Raw genomic sequence first — 27,506 nt, forward strand, 5'->3', positions numbered from 1 at the left:
GATCTTTTCAAAGGCATTTTAATCACCCCCTGGGGGTCTAAATTAAGATGAAACCTCACCTGTGTAATGCTACCAATTCAATGCAGGTGAACAGCCACCTTCCACACACGGCACTGCCAGGAACAATCACAGCACTTTACTGTCTGGCTTGGTGGCCTGGATGTTTTTTTGGCATCATTTGTCAGACACAACCCAATTTTAGAAACTTTAAAACGGAAAAAGGAGGGGTAATGTGTCTTAGAATCAGTAAGGGAAAAGTTGGAGCTTCCACAAATGACAGATGGCTGTGCCCTGGGAAAAGTTACCTGGCCTCACTGAAACTTGACTTCCCACTTATGAATGGAATGGGGTGACAATCTGCTCTGCACACCCGATGGGCAGTTGGAAGCCTGATGACACTTTCTGGTGAACCACGAGGGCTGGAGACACATGGGGGACACAAATATCCATTTCCCAGGGCCCAGCTTGGAGAGTACCCCAGAATCTGGGAGGTTCGGAGTCCCTGCTCTCCTCTACTCCCAGCCCTCAGGGTAAAGGAGTGTGAGCCGAGCAGGTGTAGAGTGGGCTTCTCAATCCTGGCTGCACATTGGAATCACCTGGGAAATTTGAAAAATGCTGATGCCTGGCTGCTGCTCCTAGAGAATCCGATTTAAATGGTCTGGGGTGTGGCCTGAACATCTGAATCTTTGAAAGCCTTCCAGGTGATCCCAATGGTCATCTGAGGTTGGGAACCACCGGGCTAGACTCTAGAGCTTTGCTACGCAAAGTTGCAAAGTTAGCATTGGAGTAACTGGAGCTGTCAGAAATGCAGAAACTCAGGCCACACCCTGACCTAATGACTCAGAATACCTGCCTTTACCAAGATTCCCAGGGCTCACTGCACTTTAAAGCTGGGGAAGCTCTGGACTAGGCACCCGAAGCCAAGTGGATGGGTTTTGAAACAGCTTTGCCTCAGGAGCCCCATAGGCACAGCTTCTCCAGTGGGTCTTTGATCTCCTCTCTGCAAATTATTGTTTTTTCTTTCTTTCTTTCTTTCTTCTTTCTTTCTTTCTTTCTTTCTTTCTTTCTTTCTTTCTTTCTTTCTTCTTTCTTTCTTTCTTTCTGTGAGGATCGGGAGGCGTGATGAAGGCATTCCTATTCCTTCCGGCCTTCCTTCCTTCCTTCCTTCCTTCCTTCTCTCTCTCTCTCTCTCTCTCTCTCTCTCTCTCTCTCTCTCTCTCTCTCTTTCTTTTTCTTTCTTTTCTTACTACAAAGGTCTATTGTAACCAATTGAGAAAATCTAGGCAATACTAAGAAGCAAAGAGGACAAAGGGAGACATCTCACATAAGTTTGGGGGTCTCGTAGAAGAGGTATGCACCCCACTTACCAGAGTGTTTGCCAGTGAGTGAGGCTGCAGACTTTGCAGAGAAGGCAGCCTGTGTGTGTGGGGCGGTTGGGGGTGGGGGGGGGAGGGGAAGGGGATGGGTGTGCCCCAAAGGCACAGTTTTCCAAGGAAACATGGACCTTCTCCTTTTCCCAACTTCTGGCTTCCCACTCTGGACCTGCTGGAAACTGCTCAGGATGGAGAAAATCAAGCAGGTATCTTAAAGCTGCTTGGATGGAAACTTCTACTCACAACCAAAATTAATGCCCAGTTTCTCCTGGGTCTCTAGCCCCCAGCCCCTAGGCATGGGAAGACGAGTGGAGGAAGGGACCTTGGGAAGCTGTGCTGTCTCTTGCACCCGTATCCTGTGGCAGGAATTTTTACACCCACAGTTGGTCCAGGTACATATAGTCCCTTTGAGCCGATGGAAATTATAAAAAGGTCCCCTTTCTGGGTGTGTTTTTAGCCTTGTTCCAGCCTGGTGCCAAGGACAGCTGGATTTGAGAGGCCTGGGCACAGATGCGTGCCACACTACCCCGCTGCAGGAGGGCTGTGGAGAGTCCCTTCCTGATGCCAGGGGTAAAGTTGTTCAGCTGGAAGCCAGGGCCATCTGCCTCCTGCATAATTGATCTGCCCCCTGGCCATGGACATAAATAATTCATCAGGAGAAGGAAGTGCTGAGGATTGCAAATTATAGGCATCCAGGCTCCTCCCCACCTCCCCGCTCAGGCTTGCTTTTCTTTGCTTAAGGGGCTTCTGGGGAGGCCCTATTGAATCTCAAGTTTCTCTTCCTGTCCACAGGGCAGGCCCAGGGAATGCCTCCCAGGTTTGCGTGGCAATGAAATGGTTCCAACCAGATAGAGCTGCCTGTAGCCCCAGGAGCTGGTGCCCATCCTTGCCGTTTCTGGTCACTTGGGGCTCTCATCACATGGCCTGACTCACACACTGAGCCCTTTAACAGCTCTCTGATTAGGTGGAACGTTTTATGCCTGAGAAGAACCTGACATTACCCTGACCTGCACAGTAAACATGAATCGTTACCATTGGTGTCATTTACAACAAATGGTGGCTTCTTTCATTATTGCCACATTCTTAGTGGAGGGCTGAGGGCACCAGTTGGGAAGGGGGTGAGCACTGGGGGTAAACCTGGTCGAGGTGGGGTGCAGTCAGCTTCAGGGGTGTGGAAACTCCGGATACGGGTGCAGGTGACCGGGACTGGAGGCGTGGGACAGGAGGTGCTAACAATGGTAGGGATGACATTCAGGTTTCCTACGGTGATTTTCCTTCTCTGATCAAACTTCAAACAACAGTTTCAGGGGCTTCAAAGTGGCCGGGAAAGGCAGGGGAGTGCCCAGGCGCGGCAGGTGTTGGATCTGCCAGCTCGGGCCATTTAACCCATGTTTATTAATGGTGCCGAACAATGTACAATCTCAGGCCAAACCCAGGTGTGCAAGAAACGTTTACATTTCTTTGTAACCAAATTTAATTTCTCCTTTGCTCCCTTTCTGCCTGGTGGCAGAAATATAAGTTCCGTCAGCTCAGACTTCTTTCCCCTTTCCTGGGGATTACAGCAGGCCGAGGTGTCCAGGACAGTGGCGGCGACAAGCTGGTCCTCGCTGTAGTCACTGAGACATCCTCGTTCCGTCGTCCTTCGTCCCTGCAGATGGCTGCTGCGTCGAACTTCCGTCCCCCACTTCCATCCCAGCTCTTGCCCCATCGCTCCTCTGACTTCTCACGTGCCCAGGGATAATTCAGTTGTTTCCTTACTGAGTGCGTTAAGAAATGTTTTTGTCTGAGGCCCTCCAATCGCTGGTCTTCACAAGATAGTAGTCGTTGTTGTTGTTATATGTTTTTGTCATTTAAGAAGTTCGGAGGTAGGCAGCCCAGGGAGGTGCGATGCCTCCATGAAGTCATCACCCGAGGTGTCTTTGCTCTCCTTGTCTCACCATCCTAGCTTAGGGCTACCTAATGGCCATGGAATGGCTGCCACACCTCTAGCCATTCCAGGTGGCAAGGGGGAGGAAAGGGGAGGAGGGCAAAAAGGGCATAGGAAAGCTGAGCAGGTTCCCTTCAAAGAGCTTTCCCGGAAGTCCCATTTAGTGACTTCCGCTTGACGTTCTGACCACAGCTGTGTCCCATGGTCACCCCTAGTTGCAAAGGAGGCTGGGTATGCTGGTGTACCCAGGAAAATCAAGGTTCCGATAGGAAGCAAGTGGGAACTGAAAACGGGTAGCAACCAGTGTTTGCGGCTGCATTTGCTGTGTGGGGCTGCGGAAATTCTGTCAGGCTGTCCCAGGTGCTGCCTGCCCAGATCCACTGAGGAATGTTGTCTTCTCCAGATTCTCCTTTCTACCTGCTCAACCAGAGAAAGGTGCTCAGGGCCCCTCTGTTCTTGGATCCTATACGCCGGTCTGAGGTTGCATTACTACTAAGGCCACCACGGGAACTCAGCCTGAGAGGAAGGATAGGAAGAGGGCCACCACTCCATTCTTCACTTTTCCTCTGACCAGAGATTCTTAGGATCCTTGCTCTGACTCATCTTACATTTATTCTTCTAGATCTATTTCTTAAGCTCCTACTTCTTTCTATTCCTCCTTAAAGACCAGCCTTTTGAAACTCAAAGCCAAGAGTTGTCTCCTCTTACTTTCTGCTTTTTCCTGGGTTTTTCTTACCTTGAGGTAAGGTATATGAATAAATGGAGAAGAGTATTCAAGGAAATACAGGAAAATGGAAAAACGTGGTTAATATTTCAAAATAATGCCCGATGTCGCCTTTGTGATTCTATACCATTGTGCCGAATGTTTTTCCTTGTTGTGTGAGCAGACGTACAGGAGTAAAGCATGTGTGGTCTCCGCGGAAACTTGCTCCAAGTCTTAGGAGGGGAGAGACGTGTAAAACAGACTGAAATCTGGGTGTATGAAAAGATGGCAGTGAGCAGAGGGAACCACAGCAGCTCAGAGGAGGGGGTCAGATGAGCTCTGAGCTGAGTGAGTGCTGGCCTGGGAAGAAAGGAGCGTGAGGAAGGGCATCCCAGGAGGGGACAGCCCGAGCAAAGACCCAGGGGCCTGAAGTGCTGTGTGCTGCAGAGGACGTCATGCTACCTGATACCCCAGGAAGGGTAGGAGTAGACAGGCGGTGAGGACCAGATCACAGGAGGCCTGGGAGCCCCTGCCTGTGGCCAAGGCTCCATCCTTGACGTTTGTTTTGTTCCTTGCTCCTGTCATAAGTGGAGACTGCTGACTATACCATCTCCTCAGAAGCAGGGCCTTCGCCTTGGGCCGCTTACTCTTTGAGTTGCCACGTCGGAGGGGATGTCTGCTTCTTACCACTCAACTGCTTTCATCTTCCTTATTAAAGCAAAGAGCTAAGATGGCCAACATGAACACCAGCATTATTATTATTATTGCAGTTGGTTTGCAGCCAGCAACTGGTAAAGAGTACGAGGTTGCTTTTTTGTTTTGAAACAGTATTTGCAATATACTGGCATACTTGATACTTTTCATCTCTTTATTGCACAAGGTGAAGCAATAATTAAAAATAAAACTTTTTGAGAAATCCTCTAAAGCAGGAATCTGCAAACTTTTTCTGTAAGAGGCTGGAAAGTAAATACTTGAGCCTTGGCAGGACATGCGTTCTCTGTTGCAACTACTAAACTCTGCTATTATAGCCCTGAAGGAGCCGCAGACTACAGGGATACCTCGTTTCATTGTGCTTTATTATATTTTTTACAAACCGAAAGCAAGACCCTCCATCAGCAAGACTTGCTTTATTGCAGTGGTCTGGAAAACGAACCTGCAATATTTCTGAGGTACACCCATATGTAAATGAATGCGTATGATGGGGTTTCCACAAAACTTTATTTACCAAAACATATGGTATATTAGAATTGGCCTATGAGCCATGGTCTGCTAACTCCTGCTCTAAACTCACTCAATATATTAGCTCCTTTGGCAGGAACTGGCTAGTTTTTTTTTGGGGGGGGGGGCGTGGTGAAGTAGGGGAGCCAGTGGTGGGTTGGGCCGAGGTCCAGGTGAGAAAGTGCTGGCTCGTCACACAGCAGTGTTAGGAAGGCAGCTAGTGCACCTAGCTCCTGCCCAGCTGGTGACTAATTCCTTATTCCGGGTAGATTAATGATAGTGGTGGGGTCGATTAACAGCTCATCCTACTATAATATCTTTGAAAAACACCATTTAAAGATGAAGGGGAAAAAAGTCAGATTATTATGATCTAAATTGGAAACAAACATGGACTCTAATTAATTCCAAATCAAAAGCTCTTACTGCACACTCCCAAGTGCCAGGCCATGGGTGGGAATCGGGGGCAAGGTGGGGAGACAGCCCCAGGAGCTTGTGCCCTGCGTCAAGGAGCTCCTGGGGCCTCCAAGGAGGTGTGCGGAGCTAGCTATCTGCTGGAGTCCTAGTGACTACCCCAAAAGGGAGACACTGAGGCAGGGAGACGTGCCTTGGCCCTGTGGTTGGGAAAGGGGGCTCTGCAGAAAAGAGCTCTATCATCAAATAGATCGGGGAAACACTGAATTAAATAAGGTTAAATATAGTCACTTGAATGTAAGACTTCTCAGAGCCTTTACAATCCAGCGTGCAACACAAATCTCTAAGAGAGGACAGAGGCGCAGCATTTCCTAAATTTAATGCACTGCCAAAAACCCTTTCTTTGAGGAGTATTTTCTCGCAAACTGAGCCAAGCATTTTCCTGTTATTAAAGACTCTTTGTGACCATCATTTTTTGTGGCTGTATAACAGGTATAAACCATCACTTATTTATTTACCTTTTCTCCCATTGCTGAGCACCTAGGCGTCCAGTTTTTCTCTCTTCCATTTTTTTTTTTTCTTTCTTGCCTATAATTTACAAAACAGAGCTTAAGCACCAGGGGAGCAAATTCTGAAGTGCCCCAGGAGCAGCTCTTGCTGTTGAGGCCTCCTTGGGGTTCAATGCTCTCAGGAGCCAGGGAGAGGAGCCCCACCTCCCCATGGAGGCAGCTATTTACCATGACAACCACTTGGGTCAGGGAAAGAGAAGATGCTGGCAGATGGGGCTACACAAGGAAGCTCCCAGGGCTGGGCAGCTGGAAGCCTGGGGTGCTGAGACTGATGAGACCTGACTGTTGGGGGACCCCCTGGGAATGATGGATGAACCTCTAAGCTGCATTTACTTTCTTCACGGCTCCTGGCAGCACCAGGCTACCAGGACTGAGAGCCAGACGCCTCGTTTTCGCCGTGAATTTGCCTGTCAGGGCCAAGTGGGAGGCAGAGGTCAGAGCTGGACAGCTGGTGGCTGGGGGCAGACTCGCCTTCATTCTTGCCTCAGTTTGCTTCTGTGTCTCCAGTTTCCTCACTTGTTTTTCACTGGATGAAGAATTTTCTTCCATATATTTCTTAATTTGGGTTGAATTCCAAGCTCCTCGAGGAAGTTTTCACAAGGATCCCCTTGTGCATAGCTGCCTGCCAGAGGAAGAGGTTTCTGGGTGAGAGGAGACCTAGTCTTCTCGGGAACTTTCCCAGGAATGCAGTGAGCATAGGGGAAGATCACGGTGCACAGACCAGCGTCTGATGGGCCAACGTTCACTCTGACTCTCACACGTGCACAAATGCCATTAAGCAACCCTCCTCCAAAAGAATTCTCTGTGACCCTCGAGCTATGCAATATTCATTCTTTAAATTTTTCTTAAAAAAAAAAAAACAACAAAAACAAAACATAAAAGCAATACAAGTTGTAAACACCCAACTGATATCGGCAGTCACCTATGGGGTGGGAGGCAATCGAAGTGGCCTTCCGGTTTTTATTCCATGTAACTCATGCCTCAGAATCCACGACAAGCATTTATTTCTGTATTACTTTTATAATTTAGAATTTGATTTAAAAAACAGAAATGGATGACGGAGTAAAAATATTCCCCATAATCCATTAGCCAAGGCAATCGATGGAAATACTGAGCCTTTTTCTTCCAGGCTTTTAAAAAGGAATTTGTTTTTAATATACGGCAATAGTCGCTTTATAATAAAAGGGCTCTTTGCATTGTAGTCAGACTTTGCGGTGCTTTTAAGTAGCAGGTGCCTTCGGTTCCCCTCTAACGTGCCTCTTCACATACTCCAGCATCACCTGACTGAAAGGATACATAAATGGGCACAACGTGGGCGGGTTAGAAGGGGTATTTTCAGAGGGGCTGGAAGCCCAGAGGAGCTCTCTCCCTTCTCAGACTGACAGGGCAGGTCTCCAGAAAAGCTCCCTCTCTCCAGGGACCTCCCCAGGACTCACTTCTGCTGACCTTTGCTTTGGATTCAGTCTTGTTTTGGGCCCTCGCCCTAGAACTGGATGCTTACATCCACAGTCTCCTCTCCATCCCTGCCCCCTGGGTTCCCTTTGCTGCGAGCCTGCCCTCCCATTGCCCCAGATGAAGGCAGTTGCCTCTGGTACCTCCTCCTTCCCCTGCTAGAAGTTGGAGCCCCTCTTCTATTTGCTAATCTTTCTGAGGGCCTGTGGCTGCGGCATGATGTTCACTTAAGGGGCCTCTTGGATGCTGGAAAGTCCACATAACAGTTTTGAACCCTGAGGTAAGAATGGCCCTGCATGATCTCCTTTTACCCCTCAAACTCCACTCCATGGCCCTCCCCAAAGCCACCCTTTTGTTGAGGGCTTTGAAAAGCTAAGGGAGGTCTTAGAGCATGGAGGTCCCAGGCCAGGCTCCCTCAAGCTGGTTGGCCAGGGGAGACATTCTAGGGTCTCAGGACATTCCCTAGAGAGGGGGACACATAGTTCCAGGCAGGGCTGGGCTGTCCTCCCAGGGGAACCAAGCATGATGAACTCATGTTTTGATCATGGCCCATGGGAGCTGCTCTTGGCACTGGTTAAATAGGCAGGAGGTAAACACACAGCAATGAGACTGGGGACAGTGGCTCCCTGCGCAGTGGGTTTAATTATAAGATCAACAAATGATGACTGAACAGAGTGGGAAAAAGAGAGGGAAGAACCTCTCTCACCAGATCCCACCTCCACCTTTCCATTGCTAGTGTGTAGGCTCGCTCTCCTCCTGGGTTACTTCCCCTAGAGTGTGGAGTGCATTTTCATTCTTTACTTTGGTTCTGATCACACAATTAATAAAACCTCATTGTGGCAAACTGGGAAAATGCAAAAAGTATAACGAACAAAACAAAAATATCCCCAAACTGCATACACAAGCCACGCTTTTTCACATGAAATGGCCTTATTTAGCACTTGACACCATCAGAACGCATCTTGTTGATTTTTTTGTTTATTAACTGTTTCTTCTCACCATAATCTAAAATCAAGTTTTTTTTTTTTTTAAGTGTTTGCCATTGGGTTTTGGGTTTTTTTGTTTGATTGGTTGTGTGTACATAGTATACACAAGTTGGGTTGTACAGAAGCCCAAGAAAGAGTCTGTCTTAAGTCTCATACACAGTTAATGCCCAGGGCCCAGGAGAGTGCCAGATACATAGTAGGTGCTTTACTGCATGTCTGCTGAATGAATAAATCAACGGTGATGTGTATGTTTCACTCAGTTGTGATCACCCTGTTCATGGTGACTTCTTCATGTCCTTTATGCCAGTGGGATGGGGTGGGGGAGAGCGGGGCCTAAGACAGTAGAGAGCATGGAGAAAGAAGTCCGGTGATGTTGATATCCAAGTTACAGCTCTGCCCAGGAGCACCACTGAGCTGGGCAGAGGGCAAAGGAGCATCTCTCTGCATTAGGCCCCACATGGGACTAAATCATACATTGGGGCATTTATACAAGAATCTGAGAGGTTAATTGAACTTGCTCAAGGTCTTGCAACTGGTCAGCCATGAAGTTAGACCTAGAACTACAGGTATAATAATAAGAGCGTCCTCATTTAGAAAAAAAAGTGTCAAATCAGAAGTATGGGTTGCATTTTAAGAAGGCTTTTAACTAAAAAGAAGCTCTGAAGCACATCTCAGGGACTTAAACATCCTTTCCATTTGGACACTGATCAAAAGCCTTTGTCTGTGCTGATAAGAAAATGGGGTTCACAAGGTTGAAATTCAACAAAAAGGTTTGGTTAGCTTATGTGAAGCAAAGGTCTGTGGGAATTTAAAATTGGGTGACACTTTGTTGTCATCAATGCAGGAAGATAAAGGTTCTCTTGCTGTCAGATTGGTTTAATGTAAGAGTTCATCTTAACCCAACTGAAACGCAAAGCTCTGTAGTTTGTAAAACATATTTTAGATAACTGTGAAAAAATTGTGATTTAGGAAGAAGATGGTAATAATCCACCAATTGTACATATTCATTGCTTCAAATGAAACCAAATATCAATTGTGCTTTGAATTAAAAATAAATTATCCCACCTTTCTGAGTCTTGTTCTTTCAAAGCTGAAAATACCTCAGAGCACTTTTGAGATGACTGTTGCAATTCACTGTCTCTCATCAGCAACTGTTTACAAGTGTGATCCCACAAAACAGCTTCTGACAGTTTCTAGCTCAAATTTCAGTGCAGATCTTTTTGTCCCCCAAACCCCAGCCCTTTCCCAGCTGTCAGTACTCTTTCTGGTCACCTACAGACATCAGCACTTTCCCAGCCAGAACTGTATCTGGTATGGATTTAACTTCACAGGCCAAACCATCGTTTTAATGAGAAGCCTTAGAGTTCTCATCTCTGGATTACCGCTCATGTTTCTGGGGATTCTGTTCCTAAAAGTTTCCTCCAGCTCAGTCCCAGCCCCAGTGGGAGACCTGCTCACCCCATCGACATCAAGGGCAAAGTCCCATCTGCCCAAGGAGCCTCCTTGAGAAAGCCACACCCCCACAGAATGTACTCCTCAGAGAGCCTCTGCCCCAGAAGCCTCCCTGGCTCAGTGGCACCTCCCTAGGGCAGATCAGGGGTGCAGGGTGGTTGGGGGTTCGCAGGAGCTGAGCCCTGGAGGCTCATTCTCAGGAGGGTACTTGGTCCTGCAGGGAAGGAAAACCACCTCCCTTGAACTTTCTCCCTGCTCGAAGGAGAGATTCAGTCACGCAGAAATTAAGAAAACCCTCCATTTGGGAATATGGTCATGTGATTGGAGAGCAAAGAGACATGAAAAAGTCACCCCCTTTACAGATGGCTAATAGAGGGCAGATAGGTAGAGCACAGATTAATGAAATCCATAGTAAACTAGATTTTCATTTTCACCAAAAACTTCAGTCTAGTTCTTAATGCTAATTACCTGGAGGAAAATCATGAGATATTCCCTTCTACTCTCAGCTTTATTTTAGATGAACAAATTCACATTTAACTAACATTTACTGAACATCTACTATGTACTACTTACTTTCACATACCCTTCTCATGTGACGACCTCTATTAGTCTTTCCATTTCACAGATGAGAAAACACAGGCTTATCAATGTTGACGTTATTATCCAAGGACATAGAGCCATGTCCACTAGAGAATAAAAACTGACATCTTTACCTTTTACCCTGACAGCAAAGAATCCTTCCTAAATCAGTTTTAAGCTCACAGTTTTTTAAAAAATTTAAATTGTGGTAAAAAAAAAAAAGATCTAACATAAAATTTACCTTCTTACTCATTTTTAAGTGTACAGTTCACGCAGTGTTAAGTACCTTCACATTGTTGTGCAGCCATCACCACCATCCATCTCCAGAACTCTTTTCATCTTATGAAACTGAAACCCTGCACTCATTTAACTCAACTCCCTATTACTCCCATCTCCAAGTCCCTGACAACCACCATTCTACTTTCTGCCTCTAAGAATTTGACTGTTCTCTGTACCCTGTGTAAGTGGAATCACACAGCAGTCGTCTTTTGGTAACTGGCTTCTTTCACTTAGCATAATGTCATCAAGGTTTATCCATGTTGTAGCATGTGTTAGGATTCCCCTCCTTTTTAAGGCTTAATAATGTCCCATTGTATATACATACCACATCTGGTTGATCCATTCATCCATCAGTAAGGGATAACTTGGATTGCTTTCACCTTTTGGCTGTTGTAAATCATGCTGCTGTGAACATGGGCGTGCAAATATCTCTTAGAGACCCTGATTTCAATTCTTTTGGGTATACACCCAGAAAATGGAGTTGCTGGGTCATATGGTAGTTCTACTTTTAATTTTTTGAGGGACTGCCATACTGTTTTCCATAGTAGCTGCACCATTATACTTTCCCACCAACAGTGCACAAGGGATCCAATTTCTCGACATCCTCACCAACACTGGTCTTTTTCTTTTCTTTCTTTTTTTTTTTTTATAGTAACTACTATAAGGGGTGTGAGGTGTCAGCCCTCGGTTTTATATCCTGCTCATTGCACCCAATAACAGGGAGGATGTAAAGAAAAAGGGGCTCTGTGTATATGGACAGTATTCAGACAGATATTAGGATCTGCCAGTAAAAGGCACTGAAATATCAAGTAGGCCTAAATTAAAGGAGGGAAATACCATGTACAGAGATTGGAAGTTTCAATATTGTAAAGGTGTTAATTCTCTTCCAATTGATCTATATAGTCAGCATAATCTCAACCAAAACTCAGCAGACATTTTGTGGAAGCTGAAAAAGCCCTTCTGAAACTTACATAAAAATGCAAAAGACCGAGAATAGCTAAGACAATTTTGAGGACAAGAACAAATCTGCAGGACTTAGACTATCGGACTTATTATAAAATTCAGTAATTAAGACAGAAGGGTATTAACTCAGAACAGAAAAAATAGGTAGAAAAGAATAAAGGTCATATGGTTACATATAATTAAGACAGAAGGGTATTAACTCAGAACAGAAAAAATAGGTAGAAAAGAATAAAGGTCATATGGTTACATATAATTAAGACAGAAGGGTATTAACTCAGAACAGAAAAAATAGGTAGAAAAGAATAAAGGTCATATGGTTACATATATGGTTACTTGATTTATGACAAAGTTGACACACCAGTGCAGTGAGGAAAGGATGGTCTTTTCCACAAATGATGTTAAATCTACTACATATTCATATGGGGAAATGAATCTTGACTTCTACTTCATATCTACATAGAAATAATCAACTGCAGGATAATTATCATTTTAAGTATGAGAAGTAAAACAAATACAGTCTAGAAGAAAATATTGGAGAATATGCTCCTGGCCTGGGATGTAGGCAAAGATTTCTTAACAGGATACAAAAAAACACCACTGTAAAGGAAAAAAATTGATAAATTGGGTTACATTAAAATTAAAAACTTCTATTCATCAGAACCGCCATTAAGCAAGTGAAAAGACGAGCTACAGGGCGGGAGGGTATATTTACCCAATAATGGCAAAATTGATTAGAAAAAAATAATTCAATTAACACATGTGTAAAATGTTGAGGGGCACTATATAAAGGATATCCTTATAGTGTGAGCATATAAAAAGGCTTAAATTCATTAGTTATCAGAGGAATGCAAATTCAGACTGACAACACAAAGTGTTAATGAGGATGCAGAGGAACTGGAATATTCATACATTACTCACGGGAGCAGAAACTGGCACAATCATTTTGGAAAACTGACAGTATATCCTAAGGCCGAATATATGCATAACCTATAATCCAACGATCCCACTCCTAGGTATATACAACCTCAGAAAAGTGGTTACGTATGTGTCCCAAAACCCATGTTCAGGAATTTTTGGAGCAGCACAATCTGTATTAGTTCCAAACTAAAAATAAAAAATATCCACCTACAATAAAATGGCTAAATACAATGTGGAAATTTATACGGTCAAATACTCTAGAGCAGTGGTTCTCAGATGTTAGTACACATCAGAATCGCCTGGAGGGCTTGTTAAACTGATTGCCGGGCTCTGTCTACCTGCCTGTCCCCTTGCACCACACAGAAGATGTTTCACCTTCCTTTCCCTTAGCGGCCCTCACCATAGTTGAAGATGGCTGCCAGCCACCCCTGAGTGTTCTCTCCTCTCCCATTTGAGCAAGAGGTGGGACTAAGCAGGCATAAGAGGAGGCCTGGTTTCTGATCATTAGCATAAACACACAATTCTCTCTTCTGGCAGGTCAGCTCTGCACCCTTGGCTTTGCTGATATACTGATGAGCATTACTTCACAAAACTCTGACAATGTAACTAGAGCATAATTATGGGTAGCCATCTTTATCTCTATTTTATAGAGAAGGAATTCACCATTAGCTGGATTAATTGCAAGGTCACGCTGCCAGGCAAAAGTAGAGATGAAATTCAAACCCACATCTTCTGGCCCTGGGTGTGATGCTCCTCCCACCATAGCTGGCTGCATCCCCAGAATGCTAAGCATCCTCCTCCCTCTTCTCCAACCATCCAGCTCCTACCAAGTTCCAGGTCCACGGCGAGGCCCTCTTTCTCCAGGAAGCATACACTGCAACCCAAAGCAAGATGCTTTTGCCTGATATGAACGTAGTATTGCTTAGCTACAAAATTTTTTGGGGGGCATTAAAAGCTCAGCCCTGAAAGAGCTCCGATAGGCAGTGTCTGCTGTTTCTGCAGCTAATTGGCTGTCTGGGGAGGTGGCTACAGCTGCGGTGAAATGTTGATCTTTCAGCCTAATCACTCAGAGTGAGCTGGGATATTGCTTCCTCCATGCATCAGCATTTTTTGAAACAGCTGCTTATGACTTTGACAGAGCCCAGTGGAAAGGGGGACACCCTAAGATTAGCCTGTGGCCTGGAAAGATTCAGCACCAAGGCCAGCAACTCAAGCCGCGTTGGAGGATAAGAAGCCACAAAGCAGAGGCTCTTTGTCCTGGCTGCAAGTTGGAATCACCTCGAGGGCTCCACTCCTGTCCAATTGGATTGAAACTTCTTGGGGTAGATCTGGCATACAAAAAATTTTAAACCACTCTTTTTTCCAGGTAATCCTAATATGCAACAAAGATTGAGAATAACCATAGTAATGAATCAACAAATTGGAGGTGGAGTGTTCCAAATAGACAGCACTGGGGGACCATGAGACTTAGAGTTTTAAAAGGAACCTTTCACAGAAGGTCATTTAGTTCTCCCCCTCAGCCCTGCTTCCGTGAAAACTATTTCTGGCCTACTCTCGATAGGTGAGTGCTACTCTCTCCACTCTGGCGCCATCCTCCTTGGGCTCACTTCTTATATCCACTAGAAATAGCCTAGACATTCCTCATGGCAAACTAGAGAGCTCACCTGGGTCCAAAAACAAATAAATACACACACACGCCCAGAAAGAAACCAGACATGACAGCAGCCTGGGAGTTGGCAGAATGTATCCTGCTTTGAGGATTTTAAAAAAGAAAAATCAGGTGTTGCTCAGGTGTTTATAATGTGATAAAAATTGGAAACCACTTTATAGTTTAAAAAATAGGGTGTTGGTTATATTTATACAATTAAACATTCAGGAGATGGGTGTCTGCATATTGAAATTCAGTGCAGCCATTGCAAAGTATGCTGCAATGAAAATTTAATGACAGAAGAAGCTGTGCATGCTCTAACACATGAAAATATCTGGTCACAAGATAATATGTATTCCAATGTTAAAAAGTGCATGCAAGTGTTTAGATATTTTAAAAATAAAAAACATGCCAAGTGTAACAGCCATCCTCATAGAAGGTCGGAGAAATTGGTAATTTTTATTTATTTATTTATTTATTTATTCTATTTGATCCTAATTTCTCTAATAAACACTCCATAAGAATTTGCCATTTTCAACAAAGGGAGTTGTAGGTTGAAATAAAATTTCATAGAATAATCAATAGCATTCAGATAATGACAACAATATAGATCGTCCCCTGGAATAAAGGACTTCTTTAAGACAAATGTCCATGTTCCTTTGAAGTTAAATATTAATCTGATAGAATGCAGCCCAGGCTAGGAGATAAATTTTAGTTTATGTAAAATTTTTATGAACTGATTAGTGGGTCGGATCAAAGAGCAGGACCAGAATAGAGTCACAAAGAGGTCTTGGAAGAATAAAGCATTTCTTGTTAATTCACTACCACTTTTCTAAAAGGACATGAACTTGGATGAGGCATTTAACTACCCAGGGTCGGCAACACACCTACAAACCTAAGTCATGCCCCAGGTGGGAAGTGGGGCTAGAAGCAGAAAGCAGACAATGAGAAGGAAACTTTAGCCAATCTTTCCTCACAGATAAGCTGGGAAAGCCACTCTTGGTTCTCTTTCCATAGGCACCTTCGGCAGGGAAGAAGAAAGGTATTCGCTTATGCTTGATGGGGTCTTAGAGGAGCCCTGGACCAGATGTCGCCATCGTCACTCATGCACGACCATAAATGATTAAGTATGATTCAATGTACAGTGCTCAAATTTCCATTAATGCTTCAGTGCTTCAATTTCCTACCAATGTGGAATTTCTGAAGTGCTCTTGGCTAAACAGAACAGTCTCCACCCATCCATTAAAAAACACAGTTTCAATACTGACATTTTCCAAAGCAGCCTATTTCTCTTTTTAAAACTATAATTGAAACAATTTAAAAAATGCAGTATGTGTGAGTGAGAAGTTAAGAGTCCATTTCATCTATGACTTCCAGTCTGCTTCATCTGTTTTCAGAGGCAACGGCTCATACCACCTTCCCGAATATCTTTACCAACATTCTACATGGAAAATAACCCATAAAAATGGGCAAAAGATTTGGACATTTCACCAGAAAAGAAATATAGATAACAAATAAACACATGAAAGATGCTTAACATCATTAGTTATTAGGGAAATGCAAATTAAAACCGCAATGAGACATCACTACACACCTATGAGAATGGTTAAAACTTAAAAGACTTATACTAAATGTTGGTGAGGATGTGGATAAATTGGAACTCTCATAGACTGGATTGTAAAATGGTATACTTTGGAAAACTTGGTGAGTTCTTACAAAATTAAACACACACTTGCAGTCGATCCAGTCATTCCACTCCTAGGTATTTACCTAAGAGAAAAGGAAATATATGTCCATACATAGGCATGAACATGAATATTCATAACAACTTTATTTGTAATGGCCCCAAACTGGGAACAACTCAAATGTCCAACAACAGAAAAGTGGAATGCTAGGCAGCAATGAAAAAGAACCATCTCTTGGTACACACAACAATATGGATAAATCTCAAAATAATTATGCTAAGTGAAAGAAGCCAAACCTACTCCAAAAGAGAACATATTGTATGATGCCATTAATAAAACTTTAGAAAATGCCAACTAACCTATAGAGATGGAAAGCAGAGCAGTGGTTGCTTGGGGTGAGGGGGTGGGAAGGGGTTGCAGGGAGAGATTTACAAAAGGGCACAAGGAAATTTTGGGGGATGATGAATACGTTCACTATCTTAATTATGGTGAATGTTCACTTTAGAAATATGGTGCTTATTGTACGTTAATTACACTTCAATAAAACTGTTTTTAAGAACACATATATGTGTATGTGACATGTGCACATCATTTTTTCCCCATTAAACAACATATCTTGGAGATCATTCCATATTAGTCCATAGTAAGTTAGCTTTTTAACAGCTGAATAGTATTCTATGATCTAGATTTACATAATTTATTTAGCATCCTCCTGACGGACATTTAGTCTTCTAGTCTTATAGTTACTTATAGTCTTTACAGTCAATACTGCTATGAACTTCTAGATATATGCATCTTTTTGCACCTGTAAAATAAATTCTTTGAAGTGGAATTGCTGAGTCAAAGATTAATTTATGATTTTAATAGAGACTATGAAACTGTCTTATTTTTCGCACTGGATCAAGTCCTGCCTGCTCTGAAATGGAAGGAATGGTCCCCATGTGGATTAAAGGCACTGCCAAGCAGCTATCTGAGTTCCACAAAGTAAGACTTCCTCGGTGACCATGCCCCTACGAGCTCATCGTGCAGTCCTGGGTTACGATCACTCTGTTTCCAAGCTCTCTTTGGCAATAGGATTGTCTTGAAATAGTTGTGGGATTCAAGTACCCCATACCAAGGTGCCTACTTTACCCGACTAATCACAGGGAAAGAAAACTGAAGGACTAGGCTGCTGTAAAATAGTGAGGCTGCGATTAATGACGAGACCACAGTGTCTGACATTAATTTCCGAGCGTCACGGCCACCACACTTCAAAGCACGGCAACTGAATCCTTCCACTTATCTCTCCCACTTTCTCAATAATGATTGAGCACCTACTATGTTTATTGATAGGGGTTGTGGGAGCACAAAGGAAAATAGGAGGCAAAAAGGAAGAGCAGGTCAGGAAGTCTTCCCAGAGGAAGAACCATTAGTCTTTCTTCTTGTAAAAAAAATTAAGGTGACTATGGCCCTGCCACCCTGAACAAGCCCGATCCCATCTGGTCTCGGAAGCTAAACAGGGTTGGGCCTGGTTAGTATTTGGATGGGAGACCACCTAGGACGACTGGGTGCTGTAGGCATAAAAAAAAAAATTGAGGGTGAAATTCATATAGCATAAAATTTATTTTTTTCGAGTATACGAGTCAGCGGCATCTAGTGCACTCACATCGTTGTGTGACCACCACTTTTATGTAGTTCCAAAATATTTCATCATCCTGAAAGGAAACATGTGCCCGTTAAGCAGTAACTCCTCACAGGTAAGATTTTTTTTTTTAAAAACAAAGAGGAGGTATTTCGTAGGCAGACTTGGGAAGGAGGGCATTCCAAAAGAGAAACCTTATGAAGTCACTTGGGATGGTGCAAATGTGAGCTGTGGGGGTGAAGAAGTGATGGGGCGAAGCAGGAAGGAAGAGTGGGGTGAGGGGCAGTGAGGATCGTATGTGTGCCGGCTTTGTCCGAAGCAGCTCGAGCCAGTCAAGGGTGGTACGGAGAAACTGGTGGTCACAGGACCCATGTGAGTAATCTTCACCCCTGGAGGGATATTGTCAACTTTGATAGGAATTCTATTTGAGCCAGGGTTTCTCAGCCTTGGCACTACTGACGTTTTGGGCTGGATCATTCCTTACTGTGGAGGGTTGTCCTGTGCATTGTAGGTTATTTAGCAGCATCTCTGGCCTCTACCTACTAATAACTAGTAGCATCTATCCCACTGTACCCCGATTGTGACAACCAAAGATATCTCCAGGAATTGCTAAATGTCTCCTGGAGGAGGAGCAAAATTGCCCCCAGTGGAGACCCCTGGAAGGACTCTGACCATGTACTTCACGATTCTAAGGATGAGCAAATCACATAGCTCTGTGGGAGGAACCCCTCCAAGCTATATGGGGACAACAGAACATGGGGCAGGATCACCTTTGAGGGCCGGGTTTGGGTTCTAAGCTTAAAAACACAAAATAATGTTTAAACTTTGTAGCATATTTTATTCCTTTCTCCATTTGATCAACAACCACTTAAGCCTACTATGTGCCAGGTACTGAGAATACCACCACGGATATGGGTTACTGAGGGATTTGGCATCTCATTCTTTTACCGACCCATTCCCACAAAGGACATCTCAGTACCCTGTTTCTAAGACAGCAGTGGCTCATCGTGGGAGGGGTGGGAAAGGGAGGAAAGTGGGAAGACTGAAGGAGCTGTGGGAGAGCTCCCTGTGGGAGACTGGGAAGTGGTAGGTGAGGAGGGCCATGGGTATCAGCTTGTGCCTTGCTCCCTGCTGGTGTCCCAGTCCCTCACAGTGCTCCCGGGAGCGGCGGCTCCTCAGGGAAACGGCTGTGGGGTGGGATGGGGTGCACCTGGGAGGCTGAACCCCAGGCCCAGGATCTTCTTGGCTGGGATCCCTGTGCCCAAGAGTGACATAGGAGCAGAGCAGCTGGTGGCTTCAAGGAGGACTATGTGGGCTCAAATAGGGAGCATATCGGTGGTGTCCAGTGTGAATTACAGTGTGTCCCAAATGTTCTGGACTGTGAGACTCTTGGGGACTTTGTACACCTAAGAAGCAGAGAAAGGAGATTCAATTATGACCAAGATTTTTTTCTTTCTTTTTTTTTTTTTGCTAGGCCCAGTAGGATGGGGACTCTGAGGCAGAGTTAACTGAATTTAGAAGTTATGTGAGTTTCTGCATGAAATTCATACACATGATATAAGGATAAAAAGAACACTGCCCTGGATCTCCAGGGACCTGTGGTCTCATACAAAACCCCCTGTGCCCCCACATTTGTTGAGAATATTCTGAGGAATTATACACCATTGTAATCTTTGATTTCAACAACTGCATAAAGTTGCTAGAATCCATTTTGCAGATGAGAAAACCAAACTCAGTGATTTAATAATTGCCCGTGGCCCCAAAGTATCAGATCCACAGCCAGAATACAGGCCTTCTGACTCCAAGCCTTGTTCTTTTCACTGATTATAGTTCACACGGGATGAGGAAACTCTGGTTCGGCTGATGGCTAACAATATAGTAAGTCCTTACTTAATGCGGATATAGGTTACGACTTTAAGCAAAATGATGTATAATGAAACCAATTTTACCATAGGCTCATTGATATGTATGTACGTATACATGTGGGAATGAAACAAAGTGCTGGCCGTACCTGCCATGTGTTAACTCACTATAACACACTGGCACAGATAATAGGGAACTGCCAGATATTCTTGAACAGTGTGATGAAAGGTTGCAAGTTGTTTAGGAAGATAAACTACACAGCTATGTGCGGATTGGATTGAGAGGGGTTATATGAGAAGCAAGGCATCCAGGTCAGAGGGCAGCTGTTACATGCAGTCCAGTAATGGAGAAGGCCCCAGCTTGTGGGCCATGTGTCAGAGGGCAGGAGAGGGAAATGGAGTCTGAGGGTGAAAAACACAGAATGCCACATTCTTAGCATATTATGCACGATGAGTGGGAGAACTGTAAGAATTAAGTGCCACATTCATTTACAAATAATTTGTCACTTGGGGGAAAATAATTATGTTTAAACCACACTTTTTGGCACTGAGTTAAAAGTAGATGCCAACCATTTTGTGTGCTCCGTCTCAAGCTGAAAACAATTTCAATAGTAAAAGACCAACTAGATGTTTGAAAATATCTGAAAGAAATATACTAATTAAGAAAGTGACTGTTTCCTGAGAGCTTTATATCTCCGAGGAAGGAAACTAAAGACCACAGATGAGGATAACAAATTAGAAGATAACTTTACCAATTTTGTTGATCTCAAGAAGCTAAGCAGGGTCAGGCCTGGCTAGTACTTGGATGGGAGACCACCTAGGAATACCAAGTGCTGTAGGCTAAAAAATATTTTAGTACCCAATCTTCTTAGCTTTTGAGCATCTTCCGAGAGTAATAAAGAGCTTTGCAAGCAAAGCTGCCCTGCCAAGTGGGAAAGCTTAGCCAAGTGGAGCATAAGACATGAGGCTAAAGTGCCTTCCTCTCTGTTACAACTTAGCCAGCACATCTGGATCTTCGGGAGGAGGAATATACTTGTTTTTCTCCTGGCTTTTGCTGTAGAGAAACAAGAGAAAAATGTCCTGATAGCGAACATCTTCGGTGAGATTCTGCAGCCACCTGTTTTTACTTCTAGGTATCTCTGGTATCAGACAAGGCATGTTGGGCAGATCCCTTCCCAAGGAAAGGCCAGATTAAATAGGAGTGGTTGCCTGTCAAAACCATTCCACCTGGAAGGGAAATGCGCCACTACCCTCGTTTGGGTGGCACTGGCTAAGGATCTGTGCCTAGGTAGTTAGCCATCTCTAAGAAGACCTGTTTCCAGACTAGAAGGTACAAAGAGCGGGGCAGAAATTTTGGTTTAAATCAAGTCACTAACAAAACATTTTCTACAACTTCAATGTATTAGTTCTTACAAAGGAAAAGTCATTTACAAACAATTTTTTTTTTAAGCGTTTTGCTAGTAGTTAGCAATCCTTGAAAATAATCAAGTCACAGGGCTTTAAATACACTCTAAATGTGTTGCCTTTAAATCAGGCCAAAACTGGTGGTTCTTTTATAGCTTCTCTCCTAATTATGAAGTATAGTTTAAAGTGTATTTTGTGGAACTAGCATAAGGTTTGGCATCAAAGAGCCCTCAAGATTCAAATCCTTGCTTTATTGTTCAGCCTGATTTTGGGCAAATTACATAATCCTTCTGGGCTTGTTTCCTTATCTGTAAAAAATAAGACTACCTCACTAAGTGGGGTTAGATTTTATGTATGTCTCTGTGGGGGTGTGTACATACAGGACGAGGAACATGTTAACCAAAAAAAGGAACCCAAGGAAGAGGCGGCACTTTAGAGATTATGTGAATGGATAGGACGGAAAAAGCTAGGGTGGGCAAGAAAGGAAGAATAGTGTGGTCAGATAAAAATGAAGAAGAGGGGTACGGTGAGTCACTGCTAATGGGGACAGGGTTTTTGAGGTGAAGAAAATGTTCTGAAGTTAGATAGTGGTGCTGGTTGCACAGCGAGTATACTAAAACCCATATGTACACTTTAGAAGGGTGAACTTTATGGTATCTGAATTATACCTCAATTATACTGTTATTTTAAAGAAAAGGATGCAGAAAACATAACAGTTGGAGAGGTAATGGGAAATAAGGAATTTTGAAATTCTCTGGTGGAGTAGAGAATCAAGTTCTGATCTATAGAATAAAAAGTCATTATGTAGGGAGGGTGGGAACATTTTTCTTGCTAAATTCTAAATTTTACATTCCCATCATACCTTTAGTAATTTCATTTTGATAAGAGATTCTCCACTTCTTGGGCTAAGTTTTTTTCCTGGGATATTCATATGATGATTGTGAATGATAGCTGATAGCTTTTTAGTACCTGTATTGTTTTACCCTGAGTTTTTTAGGACATCGCGATCCCAAACATCTTGATGGCAGTGTTCCAATACAAACAATCACAGGCACAACCATTTAGATTTCTAATTTATTATTAAATTACATAACAAAGCTTCTTCTCTATACAGTCTGAAAATGTGCATTTAGATGAGAACAAAAATTAAATACAAATACAATAAAACTGGTTCCAAGAAGCCATTTTAAAAGCAAAAAATTAGAAAGTGCATTTGGAATAGATTTTTGAAGATTTATATTGGCATTTTTCACAAGGAAACATCTTCCACCATGGTAAAGTGTGATTGGAATTGATTTCCCTTCCTCTCTAAGAGCTAAGAGGATGGCAATAAATGCAAATACGTTAATACTAAAGTGAGACCTTGGGTACAGAGAAAATGAGAAAGACCCCTCAAGACAAGGCTCAGCTTTGTCTCAGCTTCTGATCCAATAAACATCCTTAAGATTCAACTTATTCTTTCCTCATTTTCTTTTCCCCTGTAAAACTTAAGGATATGCAGATTTATAAAGGAAGAACAAGATTAGTTTATAAAGACCATGATGAAAAGCTCTGTATCTTTTTGGAGATCAGGTTAAACAACCCTTAACCCAAAAGGAGAATGGAACATAACCATTTTCATTTACTGAGTAGACTCCATTTGCTCTTTAGTTACATTTGCCACAAAATTCGGTGTAACACTAGACATGGCCATTTATCCTCAACAGCTTAATGTTGCAAGTTAGAAAACCCAGTCTATTTCCAAGAAATCACATCTGGCTAATGATCACGCAAGGTATTAGAAAAACATAAAACCTAGTCCAGTTCTTTAAAGTCCTTTTCATCAGGTTGAGATTGTTAACAGTGAAATAAAAAAATTAACGGTGGGAATACAAGTCTAAAGCGCCTCAATTCTAAAAGTCATTATATTAAAAGGCTCAATAAGTACACTTTTCTATTAGGATGTATGCAGCATCTAATAGTAAAGAACTAAATATTATTTGGTTCCAGGTACAAAAAGTGCCCTCATGATGTCTCCTCTCATTACCCATCTCCATTCTCAGGATCTTAATCCCCTGCCTGATCTGAGCACTGGGCACTAAGGAAAAAGTGAATTTTGGTATAAAGGAGAGAGGAATTGTAGAGAAGGAAAGCCCTTTTCCTAACAGGAAATAAAGAGTGAGCAATGCAGGTTTATAGGAAATCCTTCAGCATCTAATAGTAATAATAAAAAAGAATGTAGAGATAGCCAGGACAGATCAAGTAAAGCAGCTGGCTATCTGTGCTTGAACTTGAGTAGTAGAGTTATTAAACATTTTTTACTAAAGCTATCAGCACATGTTAAAAGAAAATCTCAGAAGTATACCTTTTTGAATTTTCTGTCCTTTATGTTGCCATGATTTTTCAAACTTTATGTGAAATGAAAAGTTTTGAGTGGTTACAAAAAAGATCTCAAAAGGAAAGATCCATTATATAAGACAATGGCTCAGGGAGAATACTTACCCTAAGACACAACATTTGGGACTATGAAAATACCTTCTGACCTCCCAACTCTGACTGGCTATGAAAAGCAGCTTACTGTTGACTCCTGAGCCTACCAATAGGTCTATAAGAACAGCAAGAAAGAAAATCAAGATGGCTTTAAAAAAAAAAAAAAAAAAAAAAGGAAAATGGGATGAAACAAAGAGTTCAAATCTGCTACCAGGGGATACAAATTGAGCCTCTAATTGTAAGTGGCATACTTCCATTTCCTTGCTCTAATGTTTCTTTCTGCAAACAAAGGATCCGAAAGAGGAAAGAATGAGCACTGTTCCAGCTATCTACTTTTGGCCCTGGGTCACCGCACTATGAGCTAAGGAACTGGGAGGTTAGTCAGGAGGATCTGACACTAGCATCTACATCACACCTTTTCAAATTCCTCGGAAGAACTAGTTTCTTTATTTTCATAAAGAAAATAACCAACACAATTCTATTACTTCATTTAAGCAGAACCTTAATGGAAAAGGCTCATCAGTCATCAAAAGTGTTTGTTTGCTTAGCTGCAGAAGGTTAGATTAGCTCAGGTTCTAGTTTTACTGTCACACAATCAGCTTCAATGAATGCACCAAATAATCAGACCAGTGAAAAAGACTGGTAGTATAATTAAATAAATAACTTTATTTATAATATTTCAGATTTTATAAATGCCAACTATATAGCAACTAAAGTTCCATATTCTAGCTGAGGCACAACCACCAATCAAGGCCCTTTGAAAAATCAAAGATAATAAAATATCAGGGGAGAAAAGTTTTGTTCTCCCAACAGAGAGTTTAATAAATGAACTTATTTCTCTGATCCTTTAATGTTCACATTGGGAAAACTTAAACTTTCTTTTAAGGGCATCCCCAATCAACTACTGATCAACCAATCCACATTTAGAAAAATAAACCCCATTGTTAAAAAAATATATATCAAATGCCCTTCACAACCAACATAATAAAACTTTGACACCAGAATGGAAAACTTCTCAGCCTCTGTATCAGACCACAGATTAGTCTACCCATCATCCTGTATATTAAGTTCATCTGAATGATATCATTGACACATTAAGATGTAGTTAAGAACTACATGCTAATAACCTTTTATTCCCCATGGCACAATATGAAGCCAAACTGTAAATACCATAATAAATTCCAATAGTGAGAAGCAGCCTTCTTTCTTGGTGAGGAGTGTAGATGCTGGAAGTCTTCAAACTATTTATGATAGTTCAGTTAGACAAGTAATGAATTACAGAAACTGAGAAATGGTTAAACTTAAAGGAATTCTGGTGGGTAGCTTAATATTTTGTCACTGTCCAGGGATGATAATAGAAGGGCAGGTGCAAATGGAGATAGAGTCTGTCACATGCACCTTCTACAGTGAAATCAATCTCTGGATGTTTGGAAAAGCTCAATAGATTTGGAATGAATAGGTTTTCAAAGGACATAGAATTCCTAGTACATCGGGCAGTAGTTCTTAAAACTTCTGTTCATAAATCGTGAAGCATCTACAAATGGAATTTTCTAAATGGTGACCCCTCCATGTCTTTTTTCATGTGGCATGCTGGGCAGATCCCACTGAACCTGAGCAGTCCCCTCACTCCATGACCAGTGTTAATCCTGACATGATGCGGCAGAGCTGGGGACACTGACAGACACTGGACATTAGTTTCTTTTGTCATGGTAGAATTGAGATTTCATTATTTAATAGTAGCAAATATTAATCTAATAAAAGCAATAACTGAATCCTTTAAAAAAAAAAAGCGTCGTTCTTGTTGTTTTTCCAGCAATACAGTTAACCCCAGTGTGCACACACTTAAAAAAAAATTTTTTTTTTTTTTTTTTTGCAGTGTTTGTCTTGTTTCAGATCACCTCAACTCTGTTGAAGTTGGCCTGTCAGCATCTCAAAGAATCTATGAAAAATGTAATTTTTCTTGAATACCAAAAGAGCTGGGGACTCAGAGTAGAAACTTTTTAGCACAGGTTACCAAGAAACGACCTGTGATTTTTCAACATAAGTGTAAACAGAAGGACAAGAACTATTTTTATTCACAACCCAATCTGGTGGCTGAAAGGTAAGCAGTCTTTGGATATAGAGAGACCTGGTTTTCTGAAGAGTCCAGCTGTTAAGACCTGGCTTGTCATCGGCCTTCCACACTGTCACTGAAGCACAGAAGCTCTGTTTCTGATTGGTTTACTTACCTCCTCGGGAGACAAAAGCAACTGAAAACTTTTTCTTTCTCTTGTTTTGTTTTTCAACTAAAAACATAAAGAAGTGTGTATTAGAAAAGACAGTACAGAAAAACTGTGGCTTCAGCTCGCCCTGACCACATCACCGAGTCCATCACTATCAGTCTTGAGTTAATCCTGCAGGTCAGGCTAATTATCAGGACAGTCAATTTCTTCTTTCTACTTTTCCTTATTCTAGATCAGGGAGTAAAAGTGGTGGTTGTCAAGAGTCCCTGAAGATGTCCCATCAATGGAAAGCATACAACAGCAACAGGATGGTACAGACACCAATGACGCCGCCCAGGATGAGTGAGTCTCGCCGCTTCCTAAGGTTGATCCGCTGGATCAGGCTGTTCACAGCAGGAAAACGATCTTTGGGGAATCGTTATTAAGGTCATATTTGGAAAAAGCCTCTTTAGTGAAAAGTCACAGAAATCACAAAAACAGAGATCAGTGGAGTCCAGAAATAATAAGTGATGGGAAGAAAATCACACTGAGTCTTTAGCAAGCACACATGTCAAAACTGGAAATGCCCAAGTCCCAAACAAATTCAAGTTTCCCAGTACACTGAAGTACATGAGTAATAATAATGAAAAGAAAAAAAAAAAATTAGAGAGGGAGAAGAAAATAACAATGACGACAACTACCATGTATTGAGGGATTACTGCCAGGCTTCACTGAGGTCAGGGTGGGCTAGTGTGGTCAGGAACAGAGGCGTAGGTACAGCCAGCTACGATCGCCACCACCACCCCCATTCCATCCCACGGTTCCTTTTCTCTCCCTCCCTCTCTCCTTCTCTCTTACTATGTCTCTTTCTCTTATTGTCTCTCTTTATCTCTTCTCTCAAGAGACTGAAAGGTTTTGCCACAGGCTTTTGAAGAGTACCTGATCTTCTCCCTACAGGATGATAAACCCCCTTGGATTTAGGCAATTGCTGGGAACCAACTCCAGGGTCTGTATAATCAGGCACTGTGAACTATTTAAAATATTTTATTTACATTGCATCAGTAGGCAGGATATGGTAGGGAAGTGAATTAAACTGTTCTGTACTATTGGGAGAACCTAAAAAAGGAAAGACAAGAAAATTTCAATTTTAACTATTCTATAGCAGTCATAACTATATTTTACTTAGTATTTCAAACTATCTTAATACGCTTACTTATTTGTATGTTGCAGACCACAGTACATGCCTGTGCATCCTACACTGTTTTGCATTTCTAGCAGTGCGGACTATACACCTGCAGGTGCATCCTCTTTGTTAATAGAGGTATTATAACAAGGTTGAGAAAACCACCAGCAAAATCACCTAGGATGGTAAAGAGCTGGAATAAAACCTACTCCCCATGAACCATCACTTCATTTTCCTGCAACAAAATGACTCCTAGCAGAGACTATACTTGTATATGTATGTATTCTACACATTGCATGATCAGGACCATGTTTTCTTCTGATAATGAATTTCTCTGTGCATTTAGAACAGAGCTTTATACACCGTAGGCATTAATGTGTTTCCTGAATTAATAATAAAAAAAATAATTTACAGAAATAAACCTTAAAATGTAGAACAAGAGGCAGGTACAGGTACTTTTGCAAGGTACAGATGTCATATAGGCAAATGCTTATTCCTCCCTTGCTTCGTAAAAGGAGGATCAACAATCCCCTTAGAGAAAGTATAAAAACTTTTGGCATTAGGAAACCCTGTCTATAGTGAACATATTTCTGTCCGACTTAC

General features: G+C 42.4%; 1 protein-coding gene and 1 pseudogene across 2 annotated transcripts in view; one reads left to right on the forward strand and one right to left on the reverse strand.

The window, feature by feature from the left end:
* The first annotated feature begins 17,603 nt into the window (after nucleotides 1–17,603).
* On the forward strand, nucleotides 17,604–17,722 carry LOC118604646 (annotated as a pseudogene).
* Nucleotides 17,723–22,110: 4,388 nt separating this feature from the next.
* The window catches only part of GOSR1 (golgi SNAP receptor complex member 1), a 49,596-nt gene continuing 44,200 nt past the window's right edge, over nucleotides 22,111–27,506 (reverse strand). For both annotated transcript variants that reach the window (XM_016138987.2, XM_016138986.2), the window contains exon 9: nucleotides 22,111–26,146. In XM_016138987.2, the coding sequence (XP_015994473.1) occupies nucleotides 26,022–26,146 (125 nt within the window). In that variant the 3' untranslated portion in view covers nucleotides 22,111–26,021. The remainder of the gene's footprint in view (nucleotides 26,147–27,506) is intronic.

The sequence above is a fragment of the Rousettus aegyptiacus genome, unplaced genomic scaffold (genome assembly GCF_014176215.1).
Source record: "Rousettus aegyptiacus isolate mRouAeg1 unplaced genomic scaffold, mRouAeg1.p scaffold_m13_p_6, whole genome shotgun sequence".
Classification (NCBI taxonomy): Eukaryota; Metazoa; Chordata; class Mammalia; order Chiroptera; family Pteropodidae; genus Rousettus; species Rousettus aegyptiacus.